We start from the raw sequence: 22,881 nt of genomic DNA, 5'->3' as shown, positions 1-22,881 counted from the left end.
ACGTGTTTGTCCATGAAATGTAAGATGACGGAGAACTTTTTACGAGCTGAGAATTAGCATTTATCCGCAAGCCTGTGCTATTTTTACCGCTTCCACTTTTCAGAAGCCTTGGCTAACACGGGTCTGCTTCCTCAATGCCGAGCAGTGGACCTGAACGTGAAAAAGGAGACATTTTCTCTAATGGGGGAGAGTGGAAATGGAGGTCACACCAATTACCTCAAACCACTTGGCCGCCACAGCCATCTTTTCACCTTTGCAGTAAACAAACCCTTGTGGCTGGTCCGCAGATGAAGCAATTTCTTTGCAGAGTGCTCCACATCTTGGGTCTCTGCAAGTCGGGATATCAACAGCGACAGCACTTTGGACTAACGCTTGAAAGTTCAGGCCTCCTCAAAAAGACTCCCATGCAGATACCACAACCACTTTGGGCAGTTTCAGAAACTATCCTGTTCTTCAAAGCAAAGCAGTTTGAAAGGATTAAAAAAAGATTTAAATCTAAAGTAACAATATGAAAGAGCTTATACTACAATTTCCTTGGGTAATGCAAGCTCATAGGATACGGAAGATCTTTGTTTGCACACTATAATCTATATTAAACAGACGCTTAAGAAGTCAACAAATTCAACGTGTTAAGAAGCAACCTTTTAATAAAGAAAGCAAAACCATACTTTGCTGTTAACAAATATTTTGAAAAGGCTTACAAAATTAAAACTAAGCCAATTATCTGGTGCATCTGCAGCTGAGAAGGAAGCGCCAACACTCCAAACACCTGCTCAGTTTGTGTCCTTTCTTACAGCGGAAATACGAGCTTCCAGTTGTACAAGTGCTTAAGAGAGGTATTGCTCAACAAAAACTATTTTCTTAGATGATTACAGACTGAGGCCAAAGAAGAAATTCGTACGTTAAGCACCATTACTGACATGGAAGCCTGTCAAAGATACCAGTTTGAAGAACACAGCTTTTTCTCTTGCCCCACACGTCTAGGGTGAGCTAACCAGTTGCTGTGAGGCTCGTGAGAACAACAAAAACCGAACCGTGGTGGAAAGGACACTCCAATCTCACTGGAGTCGGCTGATGCGCCGGAGTGGACAGCAGGAGGACCTCGGTGTTTCCCATAACAAAGCTGAAGGGTGAAAGAAGATTCCCAAAGCACTGGAAGAAACAAAGCAACAACAAGAAGTTAGCTCAGTTTCAAAACCAACATCCTTTTACAGGCTCAATGTACGAACAAAAAAAAAAATTCACTCCGTGTCTTCCCCTCAAGGCAACAGAGCTACAATGCCCTCAACGCCGATGCCATGAAATAGGCTTGTAAACATTAAATATTAGCCGAGGCGTGCAAATGAAGAAAAAAAACCCTCCATAAGCCACGGTTTGTGCACTCACCCCCTGCATCCCCGGCACGGTCCCTCAGCTGGAGGCCAGGACACTGGGAGCACTGGTCGGCCACAGCACCCGCAGCACCTAGGAGGAGGCAGAGGGGTGAGCACCGTGGTTCTCCGTCCTGCAAACACCTCCAGCCACCCCCAGCACCGAGCCCGCACTGCCGAGCAGGCCGGTAGAGTGTTTTCTGCGATGTTCAGACATGGATTATTTACATGGCATTGACTCAAACGGGTGAAAACTGAACAGACCGTCCACCTAGACCAGCCGGTGCTTCCAGACAGGATCCATATTCTAGGTGCCATCTAAACAGTTCCAGAAATAAAGATTAGGCTAAAACAAATGGTGCAAACTCCCCTGCACCTTCTCAACCCATCCCCCAAGTTATTCCACTGGGACTCGTGTTATCCTCGTACAAACCCTCTTTTCATGAGGCAGCAGTGACAGGACTCATTTACTTTGAGGGTTTTACTTTGCCTCTCCTGGCTTCTATCATAACCTCAAATATTACATTAAAAAGGCTTTTAAAACATAACATTCGCAGCAGCGCGGGAGCTTTTCATTGCCGCTAGCTTCTTCCCTGCCTGTTTGCGTGTGGCACCTTCACATTAAGTGCATGAGTTAAGATGTAGCTTAGCAAGGCAAGAAACCTTTGCCCTTGGCATCGACACTCAGCTGTGACAGGAAACTTCAGGCTTTTTTTTCTATGAAGTGTAGAACCACTCATTACACATTGGCAGGGAAGTGCACATCTCCAAACTATACACATTTTCTCTTAGATAAGCAAAAGACTCAAGTGTTTATAAATATGAAAAGTTCAGCAGCTGGCTGAAAAGTTAATTCTCCAGTCTCATTTAATGAGCTTTGGGGAAAGTGGTAGGGGGATTTGTTCGGAAAGTAAAGCAGAGTTGTCACAGAAAGCAGGACTTGCCAGACGAGGCTCTGTTTAGTCCTATTTTCTGTCTCTAGATGGCTGCTATCAGCAAAAGGGCAAAGAACCCTCTAACAGGGAGCTACAGGACAACGAGAATGAGAAATGTTTTCTCCTAATCTTGCCATCATAAAAATTAGCCAATTTTTAACTTAAGTCCCATGATGGCTTTATTGTGAAAATATCAAGCAATCCATATCAAAACACTTTGGAACACGGAGCATCTTCGGATTCTGTCCGATTCCCTGCACAAGGAAGTTGTTTTCAGTAGGATTCAGCAGCAACACCGCTGCAATATTTTTTCAATACTTCGATATTAGCTAATACTGGTCTATTCCAGGAGCATACAGTTTGGACTCAAAGAAAGAGGTTGATTTGCTTGAAAGGTAAGCATGTAAGCTGTTTTCCAGAACTTCTAAGGCTATTTACAGTGCCTGCTGTCACTCGGCATATCCAGTTCTCGAGGGCAGACTTCTCGGTGTCTTTATAAGATATTATAGAAGGAACCGCGCAACAACGCTCTTGCAAGGTGATAACATAGCTACCCAGTTCTCCACCCATGTACTTATTAACAAATAAAAATTCATACTGAATGGAAAAAATAATCAGACCCTTTTATCTGCAGTTTCAGACGCTGTTTTATGTGAGAGAGTTTTTCAGCTTGCTCAGTGAACTGTGTAGATTGTTGTCACCTCTCTGGCGTACCTCCTCCCTTCCGCCACTCACTGAGACAATTCTGAACAGCAACTACATAAGAAACAGAGCTCTCTCTGATGATCAAGAGCACTGATTCTCTAACAGATCAGAAATCTAGCTGAAACCAGCAGTTAGGCTGAGCTTTCGCCCGCTGAGAGCGCTCGCACCCGCAGCGCGGCTCGTACAGCGCTGTTCCTGTCCTCACCAGCACCGACCCAGACGGTGCATCTTCCCTTAAGCAAAGAAGAGAATCATTGAACAGTTTGGGTTGCTGGGAACTTCCCGGCTCCCCCATGCCCCCCCTGCCACGAGCAGGGACATCTGCACCAGCTCAGGTTGCTCAGAGCCCCGTCCAGCCTGGCCTGGGATGTCTCCAGGGATGGTTCATCCACCACCTCTCTGGCCAGCCTGGGCCAGGCTCTCACCACCCTCGGGGCCAACAATTCCTTCCTCGTGTCCAGCCTGAATCTCCCTCCTTTAGTTTAAAACCATCACCTCTTGTTCTATCACAACAGGCCCCGCTCAAAAGTCTGTTCCCGTCTTTCTTATCGGCCCCTTTTAAGTACAGAAAGGCCGCAATAAGGTCTCTGTAGTGTAAGTCCAAATTCAGAGAGCTAATAAGCCACGGCTGGCTCTAGCTGGATCAGTAAAAAATGAACACTTCTGTCTGCAAACCCTTCTACGTGTTCAAGACAAGGAAAATCCCTCGGGTGCCCGCTCCCTGGGCTCACCGGAGGGCTCCAGCCCCTGCGGATCGTGTATTACCCTGTGTACACTGGAACCAGTCAGCGCTTCATTGTGATTTTTGGCCACTTGGAATATTTTTCGCAATTCACCAAGGTTTACCCTGTGATTTATTACGGAGGAAACAAACTCAAGCACTAACAAAACGAAAATATGTAAACTCTGACTTTTCAAGTTAATAGAAAGGTATTTGACTTCTTACGCCCCTGTAGCGGCATGCAGCTCACTGTACATTCAATTGCTGGAAACAACAGTTTGATTAAGAAGCAACTGAAACATAATCTAAGTAGTAATATTTAAGTTACTTAGAGATTCACAGTGAAAAATCCCATATACACGATACTTTCTGATTGCCTAAAACTGTGTTCTAGATTTGCTGGAAATTCCACAGTTCGTTGGAAGCATATCCCAACAATAATTCCAATAATTCACTAAGGTCGTAGCACTCCAGGTATCTACCATCTAGAACTTTATTATCTCAAATTACTGTAGAAGTTAAAACACAGTATCATGAAAAAATACTTGAAATAATTAAATACGCAGGAAAAAAAAAATCATTTTGAAAGCTTAAAGCATGGGAATTACCTGTAGATATAACACTAGATACAGTAAATAATTGTTTTATTACAGTATTCTTGGGTGGAGAGGTGGGTGTCTTTAAAGAGAAGATAAATTTCCTTTTCAGTGTGAAAAATTGAATTAAATGCTACTGCCCTTTACCTCCAGAGCACAAGACATAATGCTTTATGAAGTCTTCACAGCCATCACAGCATTATCTATAGTGAAAATACTGAAGCAATCTATGAATAAAATTGGAAGCCTTAGCTTGATATTGAATATTATTGTTTCTTACAAGTTTTCTGAACGCTTCTGAAAACATCAGGAATGGGATCAAGAGTACAATAATCTAGTAATGAAAACAAGGAAGAACCTTAGTGATTAGAGTATGATTGAGAGTTAACATTAATTCTATGTAATATAGCAGAATACTGGAAGATGGTATTTTCTTCTCAGCTGTCAATCTCAAGAGATGAACACAGAATTCACTTCTTGTGTGTTTATCTCAACGGTTTCCACTTTTGCCAGTATTAAGCTGGCAGCGTGAGCGGCAAGAGCCCCTTTGTCTGTGCCTGTCACTGTGACTTGGTCGGTGGAGTGACGTGATGATACACATGCTTCTTGATCATCTTTGCAGCTGAATAGACACTATCCACCCTTTCCTACAGAAAATAAGCAAAAGAAACACACTGCCAAATGACCAAACCCTGGGAGTTATTTCCCCACATTTGGACATGTCACTTGATGTTCAAAATGCCATTATGCAAAGCCAACTAACTCATACAAAGTCTCTTTTTTTTTTTTTTTTGGTTCAAGAAACCCAGCAGAGAGAAGTTCACCAAGCAATTCTTTGTTAGCATAACATTTGACCTTGTATCTCTTTGGAAATCATACAACTTTGCTAATGCAGTCCTTACAGAATTAATCAAGCAGATAGTTAGACCCTAGTTACTATGAACCCAGCCAATTATGAGCAGCACTGAAATATGTCACTGGCATGTCCAACTACATTTTCCAACATAAAGATCAACAGAACTGTGTGGAAATGAGGCCCCACTCTCAGATCTGCATGACTTGGACACTGGAGACTAGAACTGCTAGCAAAGCCAATGCTTTTAGAAACAAACTATTGTTAAAAAAAAAGGCTTACCTCCCCGCTCGCCATTACCTGCTGCATTAAAACAGCAAGAAAGCACGTCTTTCACCCTCTATTTTGACTAGTGAAGCTAGAATAAATGATTCATTGAGAGTTCAGAGCTCTTTATTTGCCACTTTGCTCTACTGCATGAGATCCACAACTTCAAAAAAAGCCAAATATCCTGCATGGCTTAGTTTGAGGGTGGGGAGGAGAAGCTGCCATCTCCATCTGTCAAATGCTTTCAGCATCCAGGGAAAGAGAACAAGGTTACAGCCAGCAGCAATGTTAACAGATAAGCAAGGAAAAGAAACCCTAAAAGGAGCAGGGTGGGGAAAAGGACAGAAGAGGTGGGCCCAGAGGACACCCACAGGAACAAATCTCCACTCAACAAATTTATTTTTTAAGGCTCTCACACTGCAGTCTTCCTCTTCCATGAGAATAAAATCCATACTCACCGCAGTGCTCTCTGGCAAAGTTTCTCTGGTGTTGAAATGCTGCTCTCTCGCCATAAGAGTGCAAATTAAAGCCATGGTGGTTTATAGTAACAGTTCACGTTCTTGTCAAAAGAGATATTTTGCCCAAATTTCAACAAGTGTTTGTCACTAACGAGATTCTTACAAAAGCAGATAAAATAATTCATGCTCCACAAGCTGAGACTGAACAGAGCCTACTCCACCATGGACCTCAAACCTCCCAAAGGTCCCACAAGTGACCTAAGCAAAGCCCACGATGGAGACAGTACTTACAGCTTTAGCAAAAACAACCACCAGCTCGGGGAACTGGTGCGTGAGCAGGGCGAGCATCGCTGAAAAGGAACACAGGCCTGCTGTGAAATGGATGAAAAAGGGGAGTTCCTTCTGCGGGTAAACGGAGACTTCGTGAAATGCTGAAAGGAGAAAAAAAAAAAAAAGAACAATATTGTCATTTGATAACTGAGGACAGTTTTCTGAATTATTGTCTTGTAACTCAGATCTAGACTTTCGAGCAAGCGTGGACTCAAAACTATTGGGCAGCACGTTAGGTTCCAGCACTTAAACTTCACAAAAATTTTAAATGCTCGTCTTCATTATTAACAGTCATCACGTCTTTCTCTTCCCAATCTTCTTGTTCACTTGCATGGGTTTTGTTTTTGAAGCATTTCATCAGGCTTAGGCTTTGGTACCTACTTGTTTGACAGGACAGACGGAAGGACTGTAAAATTCACAAGCTGTCAGACCAATTTAAACAATTCAGGTGTTTTCACCACTCTGAAGCATTAATGCTGTTACCTGAAGAGAACAGCACATCTCCCCATCCTGTAAGAACCTGAGCAAGTACAAACCAACCACCGTTGTTATACATCCATGCAAGGTAGCTCCTTAATACTTTTCAAGGACTTCTGGTTGGTAGGCTACAGTAAATTTTTTCAGAGCAGCTGACAGAGTAGACCTCAAAGAAAACAGTACCAGGACTAGGTTATAAATTCTGTACATAGCAGCTCCTGGCAATTTCCAATCTATGGTAACAAAATCAAAAGGCGGCGATTAGACAGGCTGAGGGCTGGCAGATGGAGCTTTCAGCACTCAAGACACTACTACTGTTACTAGCTGAGGACCTGCCTAGTGAATTTGCAATTACTGGCCCCAAATACCTGCAGCTCTGACTTTTATCCAATGATTTTAAAGGGCTTTTAAATGTAGAATAGTTTCTACAGGCGCAAGTAATTAAGAAAGGGCTGCATGCTTCTTGACAAGCCATTTTTAAAACGTAACGAAGGTCTCAATATGTAAGCCTTTTCATAAAACAAGAAAATACAATTGTATTAATTTTTAAACTGAAGTCTGAGGAGGGAAAAGACACTTTACCCTCCCAGTTCCCATTCTAAGAGCAAGCCCAGCAAAAGTGGCTTGTGCTGTTGCAGCTCATCAATAGCAAAGCACCCGGGTTTTGGTTTGCTTTTAAGTATGTGATTTTGGAGCACAACTGAGTAGAACATTCGGAGTTCCATGTCTAACACCCTTCAGAGATATTTAGTGTTATCCCAGAGATTATCAGTTCACCTTCTTCACACACAGCCAGCCCTGCTCGGCCATGATGCAGTAAAACAGTAACATACACCAAAGAAACCACTTCTCTCCTATGGAACACTTATGTTCTCACACTACACAGAAACTCACCTGTGGAGCGATATAATTTAGAAAAAGTCCCAATGTAAGTTAGAAAAAAACAATAGGATTCTTCTTGCACTAGTTTTTCCCCTACACTGGGAAACTGAAATCTGAAATAGATAAGGAAAACTAAAGATAATTCTATGCTTTCACACCCATTTGAAAACTTGCTACTCAGACCAATACAGGATTTTTGAATCATTAATTTGGCCATCATCATTTTAAATAGGAAAATTTTAGAAGTGTCAAGATTTCTCAAGGAAGTACTGCAATAAAAGTGTTAAGATGATTTTATTTATGGGTAGTTTTATATTTAAAACATAACAGGAATGCGTGAGTGATCGTGTTGAAATATCTGCATGTGTTGGTGTTTAATTATGCTGGGAAGTCTACAATTTAGGGTTAGTCGCTAACCAAGGAATTCCTTGTGCAATATCCTGCATAAGTGAGAAATGAGTAATTTAGAGCAGTCTGGGGGCAAATTTAAATTACACATTTTAAATATAACTTCGGGCTTTTAAATAGAAACACGTATGTGTAGTTTTCCTTTCCACAGCTGTGGTCTCGGTGGGTTTGCTGGTGCTTTTGCAGTAGCACTTTCCAGTCCCCTGGGACTTGCGTTTCTTCACGATGTAGAAGTGCAGCCCCAAAGGAATTCTATTAACATGTGCAATTAACAGTCCAATTCTAATCTAAATTAATGCCGTTTTCCTAAATAAGATGAGCACGGGCCCTAATGATTTCGTTTGTTTGCCTTTCCTAAAGAAAAAAAAAACAGATGTAGGCTCATAATTGCATGAAGGAATCGTGAAGTAATGGGCAGCTGGAGATGACTTTACAATGACAAGCATTAGGATAAATCCACAAAAATACCAACATGGATGCAAATACATACCAAGGAATTAATGACAGTAATACGTATGCTAAGAAGTTATGGATTAACTAAGGATTCTCTGTAAGATGACAGAGAGGTTCTGCTGGACTGGAACCGTGTATTTATTCCTTCCTACAAGCTCCCCTACAACAGCAGTCAAATCCACGTCGTCTTTGAGAAGTAATTTAAAGAATCGTTGGCCCAGCTTAGTCTGAACGTACCACACACAGACTCCATCTTCGAAGGACTTATTACAGAATCAAGCTAACATTTATTACACCACGCACACAAGTCAAGTGCTTCAGGATCGTCTGAGAGGGACATCAACAAATAGCTGAATCCCCTTCCCGGGAAGCTCAAACTAAAAAAAACACAGTAAGGTAAATACAGAATACTGCAAACTGAACATGTCCTTAGCTCATGTTTTATTATCATTACTGCTTAGAAACCACTTACTTGGCAACAGTTCTCTGTCTGCTGTTTCTGTGCAGCTCGGGTAGGGATAGAAGAGATGACCTTTCTCTAACGGGTACGGGATCATCCTAAATGCTGAAAAAAAGAGCGAGTGACATTCGATCTGTATCTAAACCAAGCGACCAACTTCTCACAAAGAGAACCAATCGTGTTGGGGGTGAGTAAAGGCAAAGAGATCAGCCTATACTGTACAGAAAAGAAAATAAAACAAAACTTAAAAGTTAAAAAAAATTTAAAAATTTAAATTTAAAAATTTAAAAATTTAAAAACTTAAAACTTACTGCCTTCCCATGTACAGTGCAGCAGATTTAGAGCCCCTTCTATCCTCTTCCAGTGCTGAAGGTGAAAAAAAGCGTACGCTACTGCCTCGCTGTCCCCTCGCTTCAGAATATGCTCTGGGGGTAGCACTAAGCTTTTCATTTCTAGTAAATACTGGAAGTAACAAATGGAAAGCGCACTTGGTTACATGGAATATTCTGAAATCTTTAAGTGTAAAACATAAAATGATGGTTTGAGGCATAATCGAACATACCACATGCGGGCACGAAGCCGCAGCACGATCCTGACACAGCACGTGCAGCCCGCGCTTGCACGGGGAGGGAAAATGAGCAACACACAGATCTGGGGGTAAGGCTCTTAAAATGGGGGTTTCACACACAAAATATCAGGGAAAATATACATCTTCAGTAAGGCAAAATAAAAATGCATTCTCGTGGAATATACATGAAGTATAATGCTGCAGGTACAATACCTATGAGCTACAAGTTTAGGCTAATTTAATCATAATAATAAAACAAGCCCACACAACAATATTTTTGTTCATCATTTAATCACTGAAAGTTTCAGTGTAGGAAGCTAAGTATTTGTTAGCTCTTGAGTATGAGCAGCAAACCAGAAAGTGTCAGTATGCAGCCAAAGGAAGACTAATAAACCTAACCCAGGAAAATCTCGGTTTAATGCGGCTTTGCTGGACTACCACAAAGCATCTCCGATTGCAGATTTTTTCAGCTTCAGCCTTCTCCCTACATCAGCAGAATATCTGATGCACGGAAGGGTCAAAGAACACAAGGATTAATCATTTTCCATTTCCCTTGAAACACAGGACGTGCCATTTTGTTTTCTCATGGTATATTAAAAGACGACAGGTATTCATTTGAACTTCGCTTTTAAAAACAGATGAGTAATTTTTACAAGAATGAAATGACAGTTTCAGCCCTAGTATTTACCTGCGAGTTGTTCTCTCCTAACATACAGTGTCCCACTCAATAACAGCCAAAGTTAATCCACATCTTTAATCGATGTAGCTGGCGATCCCTTTGACTGTCTCCCAAAGTGTAAGAATGCAGCTAACTCGCCGATTTATTTCAGCAGATGCCACAAACTATGAGATTATTTACTAATCCAGTTTGAGGACTTAACTTTTCCCATTCAGATTCTTGAAGGAATGTAGGAGGGGTTGTGCCCTGGCCAAATAAAGCACATTTACTGCCTGGCTAGGTTCTTCTCTTAGTGCCTTGGGCCTACACTCCAGAGGGTAATATTCTTGCTAATCCCCTTAATCCTCTTCAATTTTTCTTTTTTTTTTTTTTTCCTTTTTCTTTTTTTTTTAACACAGTAAAGGATCACTCACACAGGGCTGCTGTGGGAAAATGGTCTCAAATATCTGACCCCTGACCCGACTCCTCATGCTCTCCGCGGTGCCACTTTTCCATTGTACAAAAACACCCTCGCAGGGAGCGAGGGGACAAACGCGATCGCGGTGACGAAGCGCCACCGCCGCTACTGCCACCACTGAACTCCAGGATTCGGCTGTTTCCGTGCCCACGGTACCACGTAAACAGAAAAATTCCACCGTCCGGCAGGTTTTCGTGTCGGTGTTTAACCATGAAACAGGCGCTGAAAATATCTTGGGCTTTGCAGACTTAAGGAAGACTTTATACACAATAAAAGTCTCTGAGATATTCAGAAGATGACTGGAAAAGATTGTTTCATGCTTTATAAAAGTGGAGTTAAAGATCTCTACTTTGAAATGGCTTAAGAGTACCGTTTTTCTAGCACTCTAAAATGCCTTCCTAACTTTCCAAACAAAACCCATCTTTGTAAAAGCATAACTCAGAACAAAGAGAAACGAACATTATTTTATTTTCCTTATGCAAAAACCACTTTCATCCGATGCAAGAACAAGGAATCTCTGCTTTACATACTCCTTATTTTTAGTCCACGGGACAGAACTGGCTGCAAATTCAAAACCCAGATTTTCTTCCTCACTACTCCACTGGGCAAGTTGCATCACTTGCTTGTGCCCTTGCTCATTTGTTTCCTTTGACTATGAGCATTTCAGAGCTCTAGAACACCAGTAAAATTCTGCCCTGCCATCTAATAAATTGGTGTTTCGAGGCAATACTGTAATTAAAAAAAAATGAAGACGACTGGATGGTTATACAGTCAGAAGATCAAATTACTGCAACCTGGAATCAGTTTCTGTGATTGTAGAACCACAGAACTTATTTTGCAAACAGGCTGTTTGAAATGATATCTAACTTCCCTACAAAGATATACGAGGCTCCTGAAACAACTGGAGGATATACAAAATAAAAGAACTTTTAGATAATGATAATGCGTTATAATCTTCTTCCCCTCAAGGCAGAAGCTAAAGAAAAACCTGTCTGAGACTGTCTGAAATGAACTTGCTGCGCTCTTGATCAGTCATGCAAACAAGCAGCAATTTCTCCGAGCAATTAGCTTTCTCAGTGCACATTCTATTAGATTGGACAGGCAGACAGAATAGAGCGGCGGGATAATTCGAGCCTTCACAGCAATAGTCATTCGGACTCCACGATCATTTGCAGAGGATTAGGCCCAGGACTAAGCCAACCTTCTGCACTCAAGGTTTCCAACTGAAGGCATCCTCAATACTAATACAATAAAAAGCAACGCAATATTTTATTTTTACCCAACGCTCAGCAGAATCCACATCTTGGCCACTTCAAGTGAGGCCAGACATTAAGTTACCAACTCTTGATCTTGTTTACACGCAGATGAAGAAAATAATTGACTGTAGATCTTTCACTAACCGGAGTTCTGGAGCTGTGCTTGGAAGCACAGCAGAAAAGAAGTATTCTGAAATATTACCAGTGGTTATTGTTTGGAGAACTTAATTTGGCTTCAGGGATTTTAAATACCTGAATGTATATTTATTAATGTTTACCCCTTACCCAATAATGGGCCCTCATGAATACATCATTGGATTTTCCGATAAGTTAGGAAAAATTCAGTTTAAATTTTTTTGCAAAAAACCCTGTTTGATCATCTCCTATTGTGAACAACTAATACTGGCCACTGAAAACATCTGATATAACTACTATTGCATTTGACAACTCAACGGCTGGAGTTACAGCCAAGCTCAAGAAAACATGGGGCTAGAAAGGCTCTAATAACAACAGGACTTTTTCAGAAGACAATAAAAAGTCATCCAATAGGAAATAAAATACTCTTACCTTTGGAACATGAGGGTTAAATTCAACAGCTCTGTGAATTGCTTCCACAGCATTAATTTCTGCTGTACTGAGCCCTCTTTTGGAGGCAGTTTCTGGGGAGAACCTGAAGGGAAAATCCCATGCTGAACAAAAGTAATAAATGCTAACCAGGTGTCTATTTGTATTGTAAGCTTCGAGTTCATTAAAAATCGACTGATTTATCAAGAAAGATAAACAAACCCTTCTAGGAGACAACTGCTCATGTTAAAGTAAGTATCTTGACTGTCATCCATGCCCATACGACAATATTTTGTTTAACTTTTTGAAACTTCATGTCAATCACATAAGGTAATCGAGTGCCCAGTCTTTCACAAGGTCTTTACAACATCCCCTACTCAGAGGTAAAGGCAGAATCAGCTGTGCCAACAGCCTGGAATGGAAGTGAAATGCCAGCAAAAACCACCACAAACATCCTGCGCCCGACCCACAAAACACAGAACTGTTGAACATAACAAGACACTGAAAACAAAACTGATACAAAAGCGCGTGTGTGCACATGAGAAACATCTTCACCTCTATTAACTTTACGGATGCTTAAAAGAAACTTGGAGTTTCGTTTAACTACACATACATATATAAACGTATATATGAATCCTTTTAACTTGCTCTTAGAAATGCAACTGCTATATATTGGGTTTAGACCTTTTTCATCATGTTTTGCACCGTAACCCAAGATTAGCAACAAACCGCTGTTTTCACAACTTGCTCACCTTTCTGAAACAGCTCTGGCTTTTAACAGGGCTGCTGTGTAACATATTGCTGCCGATTTTGGAAGACTGATATCTATGATAAAATAAAATAATTACGCTGTAAGATTCTACGGCAAGACAAACATTTTAAACCCACATCCTTTCAGCTTAAAGATTTTCACTTGGGCAGACAATGAATGTAACATCTGGAACATCTCAGCTATGATTAGAAACTCTGAATTTCTTTGCACTGTCTTCTTTCTGGTCACCAGTCTCAGATTAAAAACTCTGAGTTGTAGTTAGGTGGTAAAGAGTAATTTTTTCTTCTAAATGTACCAGGACACTGAAACTGAATTCAAAAAACTTAAGAAGTGTGTTTTTCCTGTGTTAGTCCACAAAGGTTTAAAATAAGCTTCTAATCTTCACCTAATTTTGCAACTGTACATTAACACAGTTTTACATAATTCTGAAAGAAAGACTGACAAGAAACTGACCCAAAAAAATTACATTACAGACAGGTAGACAAATTTTCATGAAAATGCACTTTCCATTCTTTTCCAGTTCCATGGGGAAAATTTCTATTAGTTGTAAGTTTTGCACAATATCTAAGGCCAAGTTTGAGCTGACAATTATAGATTAGAAGGTTAGCACTCCACTGTAAAGTTTACTTTAAAAGCAGACAAAGTCTGGGGTCTAATTCCCAAGTACCATGTTGTGTATAGTCAGATGGCTCTTGCTTTTTTTGTAAATCCCATCCTGGGCTTGTCCATCACTTACTAGAAGTCTGGCTGTCGTGTCAAGCAAAACACAGGGGCGCTACAGAGAGTTTGAAGCTCACACTCATTTTTCCAGATGCTTAGAAAAAAAAAAAAATCAGCAACCTTTTCTGAAGAACGTGTCACAATTCCTGATGTTAAAATAGAGGCGCCGGGAAAAAAAGAGCAAAGAATTTTGTTTAAATTAGTAAGAATCCACATAGAAGAACATGGATGGTCAAGTAACAAGAGGAGGCTGCTCGGTGGCACAAGGGGCACAGGATTTAGCACGAATATCACACTTTTGATTCCCTGAAGCAATAAAGAACAGAGACGAGAGAACACACCGACTTCTCAAGGGCAAGGAACAAGCGACACAAAATACTGCTTTTACATGAAGATGATTTTAAGGGACAGCAAGACTTTGTGCACTAACGATGCGGGCATTATCTCGGTGTCAAAATTCTGAGGGCACTAAGAAAATAAGTAGGTATCTAATTAACCTTTATCTAAACTCATACAACACCTGAAGCGCATTAGTTGAGGTGGAAAGGGACAGCAAACTACAGCCCTTTAATGGACCAAAGCTTGCACCACCTCAGTATTACGGAATCACGAGGCCAAACCTGAAGGATGACAGAAAGGACAACTACCTTTTCCAACTTATCTACATCGACTACTTAGAGGGCTACGTGCTGACTGAAAAAGACCAATGAATTTAGGCATAACCAGGGATGTAGAAGAGAGTAAAAAAAATAAAATAATCCTTGAACTGAAACAAAGTGAGCGCAAAGATTTCTTTACAGACTACAAATAACTTAAAAACTTAAAACGTAATTTGTGTGCAATTTAACTTGCCCGAACTTGACTGCATCACCCAAAATGAAACCAAAAACACCAGACTGGTACTCTGGAAGCACCTATTCGTTGCTGATGAAGGGAACTGAGTCGACGAGCTGAGATGATGGGTAGACACCTGGTTTTGGACGGGCACACCGTGTCCCCTTCACCCCTTCTTACACAAAACCACTGGGATTTCCCGACCATCACTTACCATCGTACTTCGCTAAAACTGCCTGGACATCTGCATAAGCCTGTAACTCCAGCAGGGCCTCCAGGAGGTTTTCATGAATATTCAGCATGCTGAGAAGTGGAAACTCTTTCATCAGCTGCATATCGGTAAACAGAAATAAATTGGGCACATCAGAATTGCTCTGGAATCCCTGAAATGCTTAACAGGAATCAGTACAATCACGGAAGTTTTTTCAACGTTTTTGTTCTTTCGCAGTGTTAGAAACTGGTGTGTAACCAGCATGAAGAGAACTGCAACATTTCTACCTTTAAGGCATCGCTTTTTTCCTATACCCTCCTACCAGAAATAAGAATACTGAGGTTCATACAACATGCTCTCAACACAAATTTGCACATCTTCAGCAGTGATTTCTTTTGGTCGGTAATATTTTCCTACGTAAAAATAACTTATGATAAAAGAAAAATCATGACGAAGTATGAAGTCTGCTATTTTGACAAGTTAGTTGTTGCGTCAAGCACAAAGCAAACGGGACAACAGGACTGTGAATATGTGAAATTATATAATGTAAAAATGTAAAACCTAGATGTAGTAACTAAAACAAACTGTTCTCATAAAACATGAACCGTTATGTGCAAATCTCGTTGGAAAATCATTCATTAGATTCATTATGATGCCTAGAAAGGAACTTTAAACCATCAATTTGGACAACGTGAGTGAAAACAACAGGAGCTGCTCTTTTATTTTTTTTTTTCCCCACTTACATCTCTCATCATTTTTACAGCTTCTCGTATCCTTCCAAGTTTTCTTGCACACATAGCTAGTCTTCTTTTCACATATACCAATACATTGGTGTCTCTTCCTGATTAAGACAACAAAGACAAAAAAATTAGTCTGTTTTAATTCTCACTTCACCCTCCCTCCCAAAAAAACCCCACGACTTTTTTCCTAACCACATGTAAATCACAAAATAATTACAACTGCTGTGCCAACCAAGGCCCATCTAGACCAATGCCAACAACTTCTAACTAGGTTAAATGACAAAAAATTCTGCTTTTTTCCCAAAATGTTGGGTGGAATAAAAGAAGGTGCTACTGACACGCACTAATTGCTTCGTTAGCTTGCTTGCCTATCCAACCTTCCAAGATGCGTAAGCATCGCTAAAATAGTAGGAACTGCCTCACCGAACTGGGAATCACTAATTTAACTTGCATTTTACGTTTCTGATCACACGAAGAGTTGCTGTGATTCAGAAGTGCTTACTCAGCTGCGCTTCATGCTGGGGACTTTGGGAATGGCAATTCTGCGACTTTCTGTAAATCGTTTCTCCGGCTTTCAGAGCCTGCTTGAAATACTTCTCGGCATCAACGATCGTTGTCGCTTCTTCCTCGGCCAGGAGAACGTACGCAGTGGCACAACTGTGATCAGGAAAAAACTAATTATCCCGAGGGACAGAGTTCAGTGCTCTTCAAATACGTGTTAAAAGCATTAGACAGTTTTCACTTATGCTTAATAACTAAGCACTGACAATAATTAAGTACCAGAATACTGACTTGAGTTCAAACGGTGAATGTCAGGAAAACAGAAACTTAATCCGTTTTACAGAAATAAACCAACACATTTGGAGAAAGAACAAAAGAAAGAATTGCAACAGCAAGTCAAATTAGTTTCCTAAAAATGTTAAAAATGCCCCAGTAATTGTCTGGAAAGGCTTTTTTGTGTTTGGTTTGCTTTGCTTTTTTTTTTTTTTTTTTAAACGAGGAGGTAGACATTTTACACAAAAACAATGAGACTACATAACAAAATGGATCACAGAAGTGTGCGAAATTCTTTGGTTTGTGTTATAAGAGCATTTTTAAATCCCTCACCAGAGTGGCATCTGTGAACTCCAAATACAATATTACCACAATGCCATCTCTGAAAGATCTCGTATTCAACTTAGACTGTTCCATGTCTGAGTAAGATTTCTCATTTGTTATTGCTACTGATACAAAGATACCAAAAAAAAAAATCCCAAGAAAGAGAGAAAACAAAAGCTATTTTTAAGGGAACGGTTCAATACTTTGGTGTCACTGACAGCCACATGTGTCATTCTCAATGTCACAGAAATCCCCCTTAAATTGAGAACTTCGCTAAATCTAAATTATTAGAACAAGAAACTGATAGCGTGCTCAACATCACTCACTTGATCTTTCGCGCTAGAAATACAGCAATTGAACTTGTACTCTAAACTCACTCATTGTTCAACTCCAAAGCTTGATATGCTGCTTTAATCCGGGCTTGAGGGTTTCTCTCTCGCCAGGCTTTCTGCATAACTGTCGCAAAAAAATATGGAAAGGCTGGTGAGGGACAGGGACAGCTTAATTCACTTCCATTTCACATATTCCTGTTTGCTATATGATCACTAAAGGGAAAAGTAAACAAGCGTTTTAATTCCTGCACGAGTTTCCACCAGCAAAATGTTGCAACTTCGCATTATGCCCTAAATTTGAGTTCAGAAAGCAACACCACCAGGAGGATTATTCACTGACCAGTTAAGAACTCCTACAGCAAGGCAAAGGCAGCTTACATAACCAGGCAGATGTACAGTTTCTAAATTGCTACAGATTTTTTGGAAAGAGTTCCCAAGGCTTGTTGAAAGCTTGGCAGGAACAACTGTTAAACACAGGTTCTTGCAGGGACCTGCACAGAATTTTAATTTAAGCTTTCAAACAGAACATCAAAGCACACAGTGATAAAGTAGGATGTGTCTTGCACAGGTATGGATTCATACTTAAGTATTTAGACAACTACCAGTTCATAAAAGGGTTAAACCATTGCTTTTTTTAAATTTACGAAGCACATTTGAGTTCCTTAAGACAGCAAAGCCAAATCAAGACGTACCATAATAATTTATCACTTTATTAGAAAGTGTCCTAGGAAACAATTTTAAAGAGTGAAATCTATTCAAAAGGGTCATTTGAATTACAACTTAAATCCAAAATTATGGTCAGAAAACAAACAAACAAGGTTCAGTGCAGTGACTCTAATTCCATTAGGGAAAAATAGAAATCCCAAACTGAAAACCAACTTCTAGCAAAAGAAAAACAACATACTTGGAGTTACCATTTTCTATGCAGAATTAATAGCTTTCACACTAAATAACAGTCCTGAAAGAACTCCAAAACCTGACGTTCGTGGAATTACATATCTGGCCTATCTCAAGTACGATAAGAAAACTGAAGAATCTATACATGTTTCTTTTGGAATAAAACCTTCTGCTGTCCAGCAAGAATAACATGGAAAAATGTTGGAGTTTTCTTTTGGAAACAAAATATTAGTCTTGGCTTAGTAAGTGAGACAATACACTCCATTTGTGAAAGAAAAACACACCGTCCATATCAAGCATGTCACAGCCAGCTGACAAATAACGCTTCCAGAATGTGACAAATTGACAATAGTTCACACCTCGTCTGACAATAACCAGGTAGGGAACGTTTTCTGCACTAAACATGTGGAACGAAAAAATTCTGGAGACTGCACTATTCATTACTAAGGTTTAAATGAGACCACGTCTTTGGCTGTTGATAATACAATCCAGGTTTTTAACATCGCGCTGTTAATTACTTGAAAAGTGCGAGATCTTAAACTACATCAGGATCCTGACAGCCTTAAAGTGAGTAGAGAAAGCAGAAGGTAAAAAACACTTTTTTACTAAATACATCTGTTAAACCTCTTAAGTGGTAGACAAAGGCTATCACTGCAAAAATGGCATAACTTGAAGTATATTAAAAAATACCTACTTTATGTTCTCCCAACAATTTTATACTTTATGCACAGGACATTGGTACCTGTATCCGAAGGCCGGAGAGCATCTGTATCACACGTGAAAAAGTTCTGATGATCTTGAGCAGACAAATTCATGTCGTAGTATGTAAGGGGCTCCTTCCCAGTCACCCACATGTATCTTTAACGGGAGAAATTTCAGTAAGAGTCACTCTTAATTAATAGTAATGCCAAGACCAAAGGGAATATCTGGTGTGGCTAACGACTGAAGCCACTGCAGAAAAGTTTTATTAATAAGAGACGGGAGCTACTAAGCAGAAGTTTCCAAGTACTACTGTTCCATAATCTCTACAGGTTGCCAGAAGGCTTCCTGCAGAAGGGAAAAAAAAAAGAGTCATTTTGCTCCTAAAGTTTTAAAAAACTCGGGAATTGGTTTCCTAGGAAGCAGCTTTTCCTATGAAATAACACAAGGAGACTTACAACACAGCCCTAGCAGTGTAATAAAAGAGAATTTAGATTTAGAATCACTGTCACAACTTCTGAATAAAGTGATAAAAGCTGTAAGACCATTACTTTCATAGAGTTTTTGAAAAGAGGAGGAAAAGAATTCTGGAGTATTTTTCTCCTACTTTAAGAGATGTTACAGTAGTATTTGCATTCTTAACCCTGAAACTGCCAAAGCTTGGGTAGGTGCCTTGTGAACACAGGATGGGCAATCAATCACCTCTATAACATTGCCAGTCTCAGCTGCCTCTGATATTACTAGAGCAAGCTCTGTGAAGTCGTCATGTATGCTCCCGCTTCATTTTAAAAACATGCAGTGGAAAGTAAGATAATTAATACCTGCTATACTCTGCCCCTCTGAAAAGATTGAGAGGATTTCGCCAGACTTTGCACTCTGAGGAAAAAAAAAAAAAAACAGTTTGAATTAAGAGCACAAGAAATACTATCTTGACTTTAAAACACAGTAATGCCAACAAAATTTTACTTCCAAAAGCTCTTTAATGTTATTTTTTGACAACCTGACCACAATCACAAGAACCTTCTTCTCCCTAAGCTTCTGCTATCGCATAAATAGTTTTGCTCCCCCGCATTACTGGGGTACAAAAGCACATGGTGGAAAGACTAAACACCGTTGTTTATAATCATGCAATGTTTGTCTTGCACATATTTAAACTAGCAAATACTTAATGCTACTGAAACAGTTTAAGCTAAATGTGTAATATGTTTTCTAAAAGATGTTTTTCATAATGAATGTTTTAGGCCAAAGATACATTATTACTTTACCATTATTTAAAAAACCACCTTATAAGACGTAGGCCTTTTTCCAGTTACAAGCACTAATGCAGAGTCAAAGCCCTTTAAAAGCCAGTTGACGTGAAGCTGCTGGGACACGAGAACCATCACCTGGCATGTTCTGCCTGCTCGTCTCATTTTCTCCAGCCGAGAAGGCGGCTGGTGCTGCAGGGCTGTTTTCTGCGCCACCGATGAGGGGCCTCAAATGACTCACAGAAACCTGCTCGATGAAAGACGTGCCGTATTTTCGGAAGTGCCACCACTCAAACACCTGTCACAGGAGGAAAAAAAAAACATTAGAAATGTCCTCAGGCAATGCCCTTCCAGTTTAAACATCAGCGATGAAGAGCGAGTTGTTCACAGCTAGGACAGCCCCTTGCAAATGACTACAGACAGAACTTATCTACGTACAAATTAACACTAATTATCTGTTTTGGCCTGTCCTGCCATGCAGGATCACCCACATAACATGAAAGGGACTGAAGTAAACCAGTAAGATTTTAGTCAAACATGAGTTCCTCCCTCTCCAGATCATTAGGAGAAGTTCTAAAGCCTTTCAGAAAGTGCCTGTGTAGTAAAACCACGGAGAGAGGCAAGAACTGCATTACAGCAAATACTGACTGCCCAATAACCACTAGTTTTTTCTTTTAAGAGCAAATCAACATTAAAAACCTATCGCGAGCAGAATCCATCTCTTTCTAAGGCTTTCCTCAGGTCGTTCAATCAAAATCCAAGCAACATGATTTACAGCAAACAAGTTGTTTCTGCCACACAAGACACTTTCTTTAAAAAAAAAAAGAGCCGCTACAAAAAAAATCACCTAAGAAATAGGTTTAATTGATAAGAAGAGATATTTTCTTTAGCTTTTAATACTGAAAATAAAGATTAACTCAAAAGATTCGTATGTAGGGTCAGATGCTCATCACTGCAGAAACAGCTGCCCCAGCAGAACCGACGGTGCAATCGTGTCCCACCAATTCTGGGCAGGCAGCCACATCTGTGCACACTGTCATCCACAGATGAGCTGAATTATTGGCTCATTTTCACACCAAAGTCGTTAAGATCATTACAAGATGACACATGCACAGATGCCCCCTCCTCTCCCCACACAAGTTAATGTGGGAAGCTAAACTCTTAACTACTTAGTTTAAAAGAGATTAAAATCTCAGTGTTTCCTTTAGTCAGAGAGGTCTGCAGAGTTTGCATGTATATTTTGCATTTTTTATGCATCTGTGTATATACATACATATATGTACATATACATACAGAAATGTCCTCCCTTAAAACAAGCCTGAGTTTCTAAAACAGGCACAAATTATTTTCCTTAGACTCACCCCAACATACCCAGCCAAAGAGTATGTACAACACATCAGAGAAGGTACTAAACAAGTTCCTTCCTAATGCAAAGGCCCCCTCTAGAGTCTGATCAAAAAAAGCCGACTGCATTCACCCCTAACGAAAACACCTCAGAGGTGCTAAAGTTAATTAAAAAATAGGGGACTACTTACAAATATCAGTCCAGATATAAAAGACGAAGTCACTGTAAGGGCAAAGTAGAATTTCGGAGTCAAAGTGCTTAAGAACACAGTCACTGTTAAAAGAAACGAAAAGACTTAATGAGAAGAACTGAAAAACACGATCACCTTTTTATTACACAATGCTCAATTAAATGTTATGGAAATATATAATAGAATATTTGGTAACTTTCACAGATGTTACTTCGTTAGAGAATTCTTTCCATATATTAGTTTATCACCATCTGTGACAGTGAATTAGGTTATATACCCAATGTAAAAAATTCAGTGTAAGTTCTTAGACAAAGCAGCCTGCGGTTTGAACCATATCACAACTGGTGGACCACGACAAGCTAATTTAATGCATTATTTCATTTTAATGTAAACCAGAGGCGTGCTGTTTTGCCACAAGTTCATCTTCAGTGTTAAGATAACACATTTTCCGCAGAGCTCTCCTTCCTGGCGTTCACAGGGAATGCAGTTTCCTAGCGCTCCCCTGACCCAAACTGCACAGCAGCTTTGTCACCCACCACCAGCCCGGGCAGGGGGGGACATCGGTGGCAAAAAGCAGCCGGGCTGGACACCCCCGGGGCTGGGGCCGGGGTCTGCGGGGACACAAGTGACAGGGCGTGGGACCGGGGACACGGCCGGGAATCCCCGGGACACGGGCGGGGAGCGCCCGGGTGGCACCACGGGAGCCCCCGGCCACCGCGGCGCCCCCAGGCCCGGCGCAGCGGGAGCCCCGGGGGGCTCAGGCCGGCCAGTCCCGCCCCGGTGTCCCCGCAGCCCTCCACGAGGTAGCGTTCCCCCGGCCAGCCCTCAGCCCCGCCGCGGTGGCCCCGCCGCGCCTCACCGGCCGCCAGGCTGTCCCGGAGCCGCAGCGGCACCCGCAGCACCACGTAGAAAAGGCCGAGCCCGGCGGCCACGGCCAGGAGCCCGCGGGCCCACGGCGCCGCCGCCCGCCGCCGCAGCTGCTCCCAGCGCCGCAGCACCGCGGCCGCCCCGGGGCACGGCGGCTCCCGGCCGCTGCCGCCGCCGTCCGCCATGGCCGCCGGGGAACGCCGGGAGAGGGGCGGGCCGGGCGGCGGGGCGGGGCGCGGTGGGCTCTGCCAGGGCGGGGAGGGCGCTCCCCGGGCGCATCGCGGCTTGCTGAGCCCGTCCCCGCTCCCCCACCGCTGAGGCGCGGACCGAGCGGCCCCTCACGCCAAACCCGGCAGGCACGAAGAGCCCCGCGGCGCCGCTACCGGTACAGCCCATCCCGGCCGCCCCGCCCTCTCTTATAATGGCCGCTGCGCGGCGTCTGCCCGCAGCCAACATGGCGCCGGCCGCGCTTCCGGTGCAGCCCGGCGGC

The 22,881-nt window shown here is 41.6% G+C and overlaps 1 protein-coding gene across 2 annotated transcripts; it reads right to left on the bottom strand.

The window, feature by feature from the left end:
* Positions 1-629: 629 nt before the first annotated feature.
* ST7L (suppression of tumorigenicity 7 like) lies at positions 630-22,579 on the bottom strand. Of its 2 annotated transcripts, XM_065649518.1 has the most exons (16): positions 22,384-22,579; positions 21,525-21,607; positions 20,128-20,287; positions 19,564-19,618; positions 18,786-18,901; positions 17,192-17,270; positions 16,219-16,373; positions 15,720-15,817; positions 14,980-15,094; positions 13,192-13,264; positions 12,443-12,545; positions 9,227-9,377; positions 8,928-9,020; positions 6,197-6,336; positions 1,387-1,464; positions 630-1,152 (listed from the first exon to the last, which is right to left on the bottom strand). In XM_065649518.1, exons 1-15 carry the CDS (start codon positions 22,574-22,576, stop codon positions 1,411-1,413), a joined length of 1,668 nt encoding a protein of 555 aa, XP_065505590.1. In that variant the 5' UTR covers positions 22,577-22,579; the 3' UTR covers positions 630-1,152; positions 1,387-1,410. The 2 variants fall into 2 exon arrangements, with proteins under 2 accessions (XP_065505590.1, XP_065505589.1); XM_065649517.1 differs by lacking the exons at positions 630-1,152; positions 1,387-1,464 and adding an exon at positions 4,346-4,974.
* Positions 22,580-22,881: the final 302 nt, after the last annotated feature.

The sequence above is a fragment of the Caloenas nicobarica genome, chromosome 21, assembly GCF_036013445.1.
Source record: "Caloenas nicobarica isolate bCalNic1 chromosome 21, bCalNic1.hap1, whole genome shotgun sequence".
Lineage (NCBI taxonomy): Eukaryota > Metazoa > Chordata > Aves > Columbiformes > Columbidae > Caloenas > Caloenas nicobarica.
Note: the sequence above shows the minus strand (reverse complement) of the source record. Positions and strands in the feature narration are given on the sequence as shown.

What these genes read in the sequence shown, in the direction of transcription:
- ST7L (XM_065649517.1), bottom strand. Translation starts at nt 22,576, where the DNA reads ATGGCGGACGGCGGCGGCAGCGGCCGGGAGCCGCCGTGCCCCGGGGCG. An exon ending in CCGGGACAGCCTGGCGGCCG is followed by an intron (nt 21,608 to 22,383) that starts GTGAGGCGCGGC and finishes TTCTTTTAACAG; the next exon opens with TGACTGTGTTCTTAAGCACT. An exon ending in CCAGCATGAAGCGCAGCTGA is followed by an intron (nt 15,818 to 16,218) that starts GTAAGCACTTCT and finishes TGTCTTAATCAG; the next exon opens with GAAGAGACACCAATGTATTG.